Source organism: Aegilops tauschii, chromosome 2 (assembly GCF_002575655.3).
Source record: "Aegilops tauschii subsp. strangulata cultivar AL8/78 chromosome 2, Aet v6.0, whole genome shotgun sequence".
Classification (NCBI taxonomy): domain Eukaryota; kingdom Viridiplantae; phylum Streptophyta; class Magnoliopsida; order Poales; family Poaceae; genus Aegilops; species Aegilops tauschii.
The window spans coordinates 353,041,252-353,052,534 of NC_053036.3; the positions used below are offsets into that span (position 1 = coordinate 353,041,252).

The window sequence follows — 11,283 nt, forward strand, 5'->3', positions numbered from 1 at the left end:
AGCGTGAGTCGCTCTCGAAACAGGCTTTCGCCCTGCTTTATATATAAAGCAATAACTGAACAAAATACATGCTGAAACCCGTTTGTAGCGAATGTTTGAGGGGGGGACTTAGGTGTGCTCGATTGAACCTACCGTAGCGAATGAATCGTTTGCTCTAGTCAGCTGTGAAGGCATGCTTACAATCGTCATCGACAGCAACCGGGAAATAGAGTTTACCCCAGACGACCTACACAACATATTTGGAGTGCCATGCGGCAATCGAGATGTTCGGGGCAGGGACGCCAAGATGAGTCCTTGAGGAATTGACTTCATCAAGTCAACAATGGAGATGAACACGTCTGCAGCTCAAAGCCTCAAGGAGGAGTATTTCCTGATTGCATTTCTTAGCAGGCTGCATGCACGACAACACTGGGGTAACTTCATCAGACGCCTACCGACCTGCAACGGCTGGTGTAACGGGGCACATGGCGCTGTACAAAACAAGAGCAAGAGCTCGAGGTGCCATAGGGGCAGGACTCGTTAACACCATCAATGGTCATGCGCCTTTTATGCCAGGAGCTCGTAATGTGGCTACCGGAGCTATTCCATCGAGCATATCCTGGCCATGACGCAGCAAAGCTGACAGCAATCGCATCGAACGAACGAGTCGCCACATGATCAACACTTGACGCAGTAGGCCCATGATGGATAACGCTTCGCTAGGGCTTCCCAGCCCGGGCGATCAGGGGGCGATCCCCACGCCGCCACCGCCGCCGGACGTCGCTCCGGCCAAGTGTGGCCCTCCCTCCGCCCCCCTGCCTGCGCAGGATGCCGGAACAGCAGCGGCTTCGTCCGCCCTGCGATCGCGCGGGCTTATAGTCATCGTCGATCATGCCGTTTTCGAGATGGAAAGTGCCAATGGGCTTCCTGACTCCCCACGTTGGAGGGGGCTAGATTTTCTTGAACCCTTCTGCAAGGGAAAGCTGGATCGGACTCCCTTAATACCAAAGGCGGGGTTGCTGCGAGGACAGAAGTCGAGGGAGCCATCAGATCGATCTACGTGCGCTGCTACACCGCTGCCGCCTGAGCGAGTCATCAGCGAGACGGCGGGATCGTCAACGCATGGGGCGGGGAAAGCTATGCCAACGACTACGGCGAACCTGGTGGTTGGTGGGGGCGAGTATGGGGCTCCCTCTGCGGACGCCGCCCGCCCGAAGCCCTCCATCAGGGGATCTGCAGTAGCCACGGCTATGAACCCAAGCGTGCAGGACCTGATCATATGGAAGCGTAGAACAACGGAGACGCTGGAGGGGCAGCAGTCTCACGTACTTGGAGATGTTCGTGACAAGGACATGCTGGAGGTGTCAAGCGACAAGGAGGCAGTCGGCCCAGGGGCCGCCGACGAACTGACGGGGCTGGCGGAGCCCCGTCAGGAGCAATGAATGTCTTAAGTTGGAACTGCCGAGGGGCGGGGAACCCTCGGACAGTTCGTGATCTTGTGAGTCTTGTTCAGACTCACTCCCCTAGCATTGTTTTTCTTTGTGAAACTCGACAGTCCAAGAATAAAATGAGTAGGTATCGTGCTCCCTTAGGTTTAAAGGGTTTTGATGCTTCTGATAGTGTTGGTCTTAGTGGAGGTCTTGCTTTGTATTGGCATGAGGCGTTGTGTGTGGATGTAAAAACAATAAATGAAAGATATATCGATGCGTATGTGACGAGTGTGGCGGGCGAGCCGCCTTGGAGGCTCACTTGCGTCTACGGCGAGCCCCGTACGGAGGACCGACATCGCATGTGGTCCATCCTCCGTGATCTGCACCGACAAGCCAACATGCCATGGGCAGTGGTTGGCGATTTCAACGAGGCCATGTGGGGCTTCGAACACTTTTCTACTACACCAAGATCGGCAGGTCAGATGATCGACTTCCATGATGTGCTTGAAGTATGTGGCTTGGGTGATCTTGGTTTTGCAGGGCTCCCGTATACATATGATAACCGGCGAGGTGGGTGGGCAAATGTCAAGGTACGCCTAGACCGGGCCGTGGCAAATAACTCCTGGAGGGATCTGTTTACACATGCAAAGGTGGAGCACTTGGTGGCTCCTAGTTCAGATCATCTACCTATCCTGCTCCGCTGTTCTAGGGAGGAGCCGAGGCAGGAGCATGAGAGGAGGTGCCGCCAGTATGAGGTTATGTGGGAGAGGGATCCCACGCTACCGGAGGTAATTATGAACACTTGGACCGAATTGGGTTCGATGCTTAACCTTGGTGAAATTGCTTCTGGGTTGGGAAACTTGATGAAGAAGTTGCATGATTGGAGTAGGAAAAAGTTTGGTAATGTCATCAAGGAAATTAACAAGTCTCGCTCTCGCCTAGAGGAGCTTATGTCTATGAATGCAGATAGGAAGGAGATTAGAGAGGCAACAGACAAGATGAATGAACTCTTGTATCGTGAGGAGATGATGTGGATGCAAAGATCGCGGGTTGCATGGCTGAAGGAAGGCGACAGGAACACACAGTTCTTCCATAGGAAAGCTGTTTGGCGCGCCCGAAAAATCACATTAAATCATTAATGGATGCTGCAGGTGTCATTCACAGGGATCATGAGGCTATGGCGGCTATGGTTACTTCATATTTTGCGGATCTCTTTTCAGCTGATAACTCATTATGCGCAGACCCTGTGATTGATCTCATTAATACTCGTGTTACTGACCACATGAATGATGCTCTCTGCGTAGATTTCTCGGACAAGGAAATTGCAGATGCCTTGTTCCAGATTGGACCCTTGAAGGCTCCGGGACCAGACGGGTTTCCCGCTCGTTTCTTCCAGAGGAACTGGGTTGTGATGCCGGACCAAGTCATCACAGGAGTTAAAGAGTTTTTCCGGACGGGACTAATGCCGAAAGGGGTGAATGACACTGCCATAGTTCTCAGCCCCAAGGTTGATAACCCGGAGAAACTGACAGAGTTTCGGCCTATCAGTCTGTGCAATGTGATTTATAAGGTGGTCTCAAAATGTCTGGTAAATCGCTTGCGCCCTATCCTTGATGATATCATCTCCCCCGAACAGAGTGCATTTGTTCCTGGCCGGATGATCACAGATAATGCGTTAATTGCGTTTGAATGCATTCACTATATTCAGCAAGAGAAGGACCCTGATAAGAGCTTCTGTGCTTATAAGCTGGATTTGTCTAAAGCTTATGATAGGGTCGATTGGATCTTCTTGGAGCGAATGATGCAAAAGATGGGTTTTGCTCGTCGGTGGGTGAACTGGATTATGCCATGCGTCACCTCGGTGAGATACACAGTTAAATTTAATGGAACCCTCTTGGATTCGTTCGCACCGTCGCGCGGGCTACGGCAAGGTGATCCCCTCTCCTCGTTTCTATTCCTGCTTGTGGCTGATGGTCTCTCCGCTTTGTTGAAGGATGGAGAGCGCAACGGTGATTATACTCCGTTAAAAATCTGCCGCAGAGCTCCGGGTGTTTCTCATTTATTGTTTGCAGACGACACTTTGCTTTTCTTCAAGGCTAAAGAGGAGCAAGCTAGGAAAGTACAAGAGGTGCTAAATACGTATGAAAAAGCTACAGGCCAGTGCATCAACCCAGCTAAGTGTAGTGCTCTGTTTGGAAATTCATGTGCCATTGAGGACCAAGAGAAGGTGCGTGATGTCCTACATATTGAAACAGTAACTTTTGAGGAAAAGTACCTGGGGTTACCTACACCGGAAGGATGTATGTCTAAAGAAAAATTTCAGAATTTACAGTCTCGTCTGCTGAAGAGGATCATTGCTTGGGGCGACACCCTCTCGCTTGCAGGGAAAGAAATAATGATAAAAGCCATTGCCCAAGCTATCCCCACATATATCATGGGAGTTTTCAAATTACCTATGTTTGTCTGTGATGACCTGAACAGAATGGTGAGGAACTTTTGGTGGGGCTCCGCTGAAGGCAAGAGGAAAACTCATTGGTTGGCATGGCCAAAAATCTTAGCTCATAAAACGAAGGGCGGCCTGGGCTTCAGAGACTTCCGTGTTTTTAACCAGGCTCTCCTTGCTCGCCAGGCGTGGCGGCTGCTTATCAAGCCTAACAGTTTATGTGCGCAGGTGCTGAAAGCTAGGTACTACCCAGATGGACGCCTAGAGGACACGGTCTTCTCCGGAAATGCTTCTTCTACGTGGCAGGCCATACAATATGGACTAGAGCTACTAAAGAAGGGCATTGTGTGGTGGGTAGGGGATGGCCAGAACATCCGCATATGGCGGGATCGGTGGGTCCCCCGGGAGCCATCGCGCCAACCTGTCTCCCAGCAGGGCACATGTCGGCTCTGGCGGGTGGCCGAGCTCCTTGGCCCGGACGGGACTTGGCGCATGGACCTACTCCGGCGCTACTTCCTTCCGGCAGACGTCGACGCGATCGCCAGCATCCGCACTTCATCTCATGTCACCGACGACATCATCGCATGGGCTCCGGAGAAGAACGGTATCTTCACTGTTCGATCCGCCTATCGCTTTGCCATGGACGAGCGCGAGCGTCCATCGGCCACAGCCATGAGCAGGGCACCGGATGGTCGTCGCGCCATCTGGAAGATCATATGGGGGTGCCCTGCTCCCCCGAAGGTACGCGTGTTTGCATGGAGGATTGTTACAAACTCACTTGCTACCTGGGCAAACAAATTCTCTCGGCACCTTGAGATTACTGATATTTGTCCCCTTTGTGGTGTGGAATGAGAGGATGGGTTCCATGTGTTCTGCAGGTGTCCACTAGCTAAGGAACTATGGCATGCGATGGCCTTGGACTGGCCTATACCGAGTGTCGACGCCATCCATAATGTTGGGCCGGAATGGCTCTTCACACTTCTGGAGCCACTGGATGAGGCGACACGGATGATTGTGCTCATGATCATGTGGAGGATTTGGCATGTGCGGAATGAGATTACGCATGAGAAGAAGCCACCACCCACAGAAGCTTCTCGCCGATTCCTTCATGGATACATCAATTCACTCTTGTGCGTGCAGCAACACCCAAGTGGAGATGTGGTCAAGGGAAAGATGATACTCAATGCACCACCGATACTCACTAGAGAGCCGGCTCCTCTCAAGGAGGAGCGAGGATGGGTTGCCCCAGAGCTAGGCAATACTAAACTTAATACAGATGGTAGCTTCATACCGGCGACAGGATTGGCTGGAGGGGGCATGGTCCTTCGAGATTCTGAGGGCAAGATCATTTTCAGTGCTTGTAGAGAAATTCGCGCATGCGATAATGCGCTCACGGCAGAGCTAGCGGCGTGTCGGGAGGGCCTGGAACTAGCTCTTTTCCGTACGGACGCACCCATTAAAGTCGAGCTTGATTGTGCGGAGGCGGTGACAATGATCACAGCTCGTGTGCAGGACCGGTCGGCTCATCGCACCGTCATTGAGGAAATCAGGAGACTGGCAACGATGGAGGGGAGGGAGGTCTTTTTTAGTCTTTGTTGTCGTTCGCAAAACAAAGTTAGTCATGAGCTTGCCAAGTATGGTAGGAGCACCCCTCGCACCGCTGTTTGGTTGCACTCGGGGTTAGACTTTATTGTAAACTTGGCTCTAGCTGAAAAGCCTCCGTGAGTAATGAGAATCCTCTTTTCACCCGCAAAAAAAAAAACGAGTCGCCACATATTTATTTATTTTTTGAACTTCGGCGACTCTATTTAATTCATAATCATATCCTTTATAATAAGCGGAATCAGGAAATCGGAAGGTTTATCAAGCCACACCCTTGACTCCTGACCAAGGAACTACCCGCAAGGAAGTTTATCACAGGGCGACATCTCAATCGGGGGAACAGTAAATACCCGCAAGGAATTTACCTACGCGATGCAGTCATACAAATTTACACGCTGAATTACCTCCTCCTATACCAACGGAACAGCTGATGATGGACCCACTGTTATGTTACACGGAGCCGTCTCCGTATGTTACTGTTTGACAGGGCGTATGTACGGTCTCTCTTTACGATCACTTTCAATTTTGGCTGGAACGCGTCCTTGTCCCATTGGTACGTGTAAGAGCAACTCTAGCAGACCTCGCAAAACACCGATCCGTAAAATGCGTTTGCAGTTCACGCAAAACCGCTTTTGCGGGCCGGCGAGGGCTAGCACAGATGCAGACCCCCCAAACGGACCCGTAAAAATATATATTCACGGAATATGCTTTTTTACGGGTCGGCTATGCGGGTTCTGCTCTTTGCGCCGCTGCATCCCCGTATATCATCAGCCCGCAAATCTCAAATCCAACATAATTCAACAATCGAAAATAAACTGAATTATTCAAATCAAACGTAAAACAATAATCATCCGCATTACAAATAATTATTCAAATCACCGTAGCAAACTTAAAATAATGCAATACAAAACTTGTCATGAATACAAATGAATATAAAAATTAGTCACTATCCAGCCCTTTGCCAATGGTGCTCAATGAGATCTTCCTGAAGTTGAAAGTGTGTGTCTGCATTTTCAATCTCCTTGTATGTCTGAAGAAAAGCTCTAATGCGGTTTGGGTCTCTAGCTGGTTTGACACGGCTACCCACATTGTCGTAAAAGAATTCTAAGTCCATTCCTCTCTCATCTTCAAGAATCATATTGTGCAGGATAACACAGCAAGTCATGATGTTCTTCAGGGTTTTCTTATCCCAAAAACGAGCAGGACCACGGACAATGGCAAACCTAGATTGCAAAACACCGAATGGTCTTTCAATGTCTTTTCGGGCTGCCTCTTGCACCCTTGCAAATTCACATTGTTTTTTTGTTTTGGGTTCTTTGATGCTCTTGACAAATGTGCACCAAGGAGGATATATATCATCTGCAAGATAGTACCCCTTTGTGTATTCATGCCCATTGATAGTGTAGTTGCAAGCAGGAGCATCACCACGAGCAAGCCTAGTAAACAAATGAGAGCGTTGCAACACATTGATATCATTGAGTGTGCCGGGCATACCAAAAAAGCAATGCCAAATCCATAAATTCTCGGATGCTACGGCTGGTGCGTCAATCTACTACACAGCTCGCAAAAATCACAAAAAAAGGACTAACCGGTGGCGAGTGATCCCGGGCGGCGACGAGGGTGGTGCGCTCGGCGGTGGTCGATCCCAGCGGCGGCGGCGACTGTGGGGCGGCTCTTCTCGCTGGATCCGGAGGGGCGGTGCAGCGGCTCGGCGCGGGAGGGTGTGGGGCGGCCCCGCGGAGCGATTCCGCCCGCAGATATGGCCGGAATCGCGGGCGGGCGGCGGCGGAAGGAAGGGGGAAAAGAGCGCGGGCTGAAATGCCCCTCCCGCCAATTGCTTCTCTGTGATGCAGGGCACCGCAGTCACGAGGGGGAACCCCGCGTTTTCCCGGGTTGGGGCCGGAAATTTGCCGCGCCCCCTAAAAATTTTTGCGGGCCGGGGCGGTATGCGGGGTCTGGTCGGGCAGGCTTTCCGGCCCGTATCGGCATTTTGGCGGTTATTTTGCGGGTCGGGGGCGGATGCGGGGTCTGCTAGAGTTGCTCTAATAGGAGTAGACGAGCTCGTCCATACCATCGCCGCTCTCATCTCTCCACCTTGTACTCTTGGAACGTTCACCGGAGTCAGCATTGAAGGGGCGCACCGTCTGAGAGCGCAGCCCGCACCATGCCTCGGGTAACTGCACATGTTCAATGACATAACTAGATGGGACGGCTATCTACTGTATTCAAACCGGCTATCCGTCCGTACATCTGTTGGTATTAAACAAGTGCGGCGGCCGAGAAACCACGCATTGACATAGCCTGCCACATGTCATGGCCGATCCTCACTATTTATACATGGACACGCCCGGCATGATCTGCAATGCACCGCACCACGTCCGATTTCGTTCCTCCTCCGTGTCCCACCTCCGCCATGATTGCAATCTCTAGAGCGATGTGGGAGAGCCTCTCGATGGAGCAAAAGCAAGAGTTGGTCGGCCTTGCGGGCGACTAGCAGGCCCGTCCTGCCAGACTGATAGAGGTCGGCTCGCCGGCGAGCTCGCCAGAGGTGAGCGACGAAGATCCAACGATGGAGGATGCGTCCGACGATGAGCCGACACCCCTCCCGCATCGATCCATGCCGGCCTTAGCATGGAACAGGCTGTTGGGGAACGTAGTAGTTTCAAAAAAATTCCTACGCACACGCAAGATCATGGTAATGTATAGCAACGAGAGGGGAGAGTGTGTCCACGTACCCTCGTAGACCGAAAGCGGAAGCGTTATGACAACGCGGTTGATGTAGTCGTACGTCTTCACGATCGACCGATCCTCAGTACGGAACGTACGGCACCTCTGTGTTCAGCACACGTTCAGCTCGGTGACGTCCCGCGAACTCACGATCCAGTGGAGCTTCGAGGCAGAGCTTCGTCAGCACGATGGCGTGATGACGGTGTTGATGAAGTTACCGACGCAGGGCTTCGCCTAAGCACCGCTACGATATGACCGAGGTGGATTATGGTGGAGGGGGGCTCCACACACGGCTAAGAGAGATCAATGATCAACTTGTGTGTCTATGGGGTGCCACCTGGCCACGTATATAAAGGAGTGGAGGAGGGGGAGAGGGCCTGCCCCTATGACGCGCCCTGGAGGAGTCCTACTCCCGCCGGGAGTAGGATCCCCCCCTTCCCTAGTTGGACTAGGAGAGAAGGAAGGGGAGAGAACATGTATAAGTCATGAAGAAAGCAATAGCAATATACTAAACGATCAAGTGCTAAGCTAACGGAATGGGTCAAGTCAATCACATCATTCTCTAATGATGTGATCCCGTTTATCAAATGACAACTCATGTCTATGGCTAGGAAACATAACCATCATTGATTCAACGAGCTAGTCGAGTAGAGGCATACTAGTGACACTTTGTTTGTCTATGTATTCACACATGTACTAAGTTTCCGGTTAATACAATTCTAGCATGAATAATAAACATTTATCATGATATAAGGAAATATAAATAACAACTTTATTATTGCCTCTAGGGCATATTTCCTTCAGTCTCCCACTTGCACTAGAGTCAATAATCTAGTTCACATCGCCATGTGATTTAACACGAATAGTTCACATCACCATGTGATTAACACCCATAGTTCACATCGCCATGTGACCAACACTCAAAGGGTTTACTAGAGTCAGTAATCTAGTTCACATCGCCATGTGATTAACACTCAAAGAGTACTAAGGTGTGATCATGTTTTGTTTGTGAGAGAAGTTTAGTCAACGGGTCTGTCAAATTCAGATCCGTATGTATTTTGCAAATTTCTATGTCTACAATGCTCTGCACGGAGCTACTTTAGCTAATTGCTCCCACTTTCAATATGTATCCAGATTGAGACTCAGAGTCATCCGGATCGGTGTAAAATCTTGCATCGACGTAACTCTTTACGATGAACTCTTTATCACCTCCACAACCGAGAAATATATCCTTATTCCACTAAGGATTATTTTCACCGCTGTCCAGTGATCTACTCCTAGATCACTATTGTAACCTCTTGCCAAACTCATGGTGAGGTACACAATAGGTTTGGTACACAGCATAGCATACTTTATAGAACCTATGGCTGAGGCATAGGGAATGACTTTCATTCTCTCTCTATCTTCTGCTGTGGTCGGGCTTTGAGTCTTACTCAACTTCACACCTTGGAACACAGGCAAGAACTCTTTCTTTGACTATTCCATTTTGAACTACTTCAAAAACTTGTGAAGGTATGTACTCATTGAAAAAACTTATCAAGCGTCTTGATCTATCTCTATAGATCTTGATGCTCAATATGTAAGCAGCTTCACCGAGGTCTTTCTTTGAAAAACTCCTTTCAAACTCTCCTTTATGCTTTCCAGAAAATTCTACATCATTTCCGATCGATAATATGTCATTCACATATATTTATCAGAAAGGCTGTAGTGCTCCCACTCACTTTCTTGTAAATACAGACTTCACCGCAAATCTGTATAAAACTATATGCTTTGATCACACTATCAAAGCGTACATTCCAACTCCGAGATGCTTGCACCAGTCCATAAATGGATCACTTGTGCTTACACACTTTGTTATCATCTTTTGGATCGATAAAACCTTCAGGTTGCATCATATACAACTCTTCTTCCAGAAATCCATTCAGGAATGCAGTCTTCACATCCATTTGCCAAATTTCATAATCATAAAATGCGGCAATTGCTAACATGATTCAGACGGACTTAAGCATCGCTACGGGTGAGAAGGTCTCATCGTAGTCGACTCCTTGAACTTGTCGAAAACCTTTCGCAACAAGTCGAGCTTTGTAGACAGTAACATTACCATCAGCGTCAGTCTTCTTCTTGAAGATCCATTTATTCTCGATGGCTTGCCGATCATCGGGCAAGTCAACCAAAGTCCACACTTTGTTCTCATACATGGATCCCATCTCAGATTTCATGGCCTCAAGCCATTTTGTGGAATATGGGCTCATCATCGCTTCCTCATAGTTCGTAGGTTCGTCATGGTCAAGTAACATGACTTCCAGAACAGGATTACCGTACCACTCTGGTGCGGATCTTACTCTTGTTGACCTACGAGGTTCGGTAGTAACTTGATCTGAAGTTTCATGATCATCATCATTAGCTTCCTCACTAATTGGTGTAGGTGTCACAGGAACCGGTTTCTGTGATGAACTACTCTCCAATAAGGGAGCAGGTACAGTTACCTCATCAAGTTCTACTTTCCTCCCACTCACTTCTTTCAAGAGAAACTCTCTCTCTAGAAAGGATCCATTTTTAGCAACAAATGTCCTGCCTTCGGATCTGTGATAGAAGGTGTACCCAACAGTCTCCTTTGGGTATCCTATGAAGACACATTTCTCCGATTTGGGTTCAAGCTTATCAGGTTGAAGTTTTTTCACATAAGCATCGCAACCCCAAACTTTAAGAAACGACAACTTTGGTTTCTTGCCAAACCACGGTTCATAAGGCGTCGTCTCAATGGATTTAGATGGTGCCCTATTTAACGTGAATGCAGCTGTCTCTAAAGCATAACCCCAAAACGATAGTTGTAAATCGATAAGAGACATCATAGATTGCACCATATCTAATAAAGTACGGTTACGATGTTCAGACACACCATTACGCTGTGGTGTTCCAGGTGGCGTGAGTTGCGAAACTATTCCGCATTTTTAAATGATGACCAAACTCGTAACTCAAATATTCTCCTCCACGATCAGATCATAGAAACTTTATTTCTTGTTACGATGATTTTCCACTTCACTCTGAAATTATATAAACTTTTCAAATGTTTCAGACTTATGTTTCATCAAGTAGATATAC

General features: G+C 49.0%; 1 protein-coding gene across 1 annotated transcript; it reads left to right on the plus strand.

Moving 5' to 3' along the window:
• Nucleotides 1–2,586: 2,586 nt before the first annotated feature.
• LOC141041015 (uncharacterized) lies at nucleotides 2,587–5,577 on the plus strand. The gene is made up of 3 exons (XM_073507128.1): nucleotides 2,587–2,997; nucleotides 3,118–4,593; nucleotides 4,993–5,577. The coding sequence occupies exons 1-3, from the start codon at nucleotides 2,587–2,589 to the stop codon at nucleotides 5,575–5,577; spliced, it is 2,472 nt and encodes an 823-aa protein (XP_073363229.1).
• Nucleotides 5,578–11,283: the final 5,706 nt, after the last annotated feature.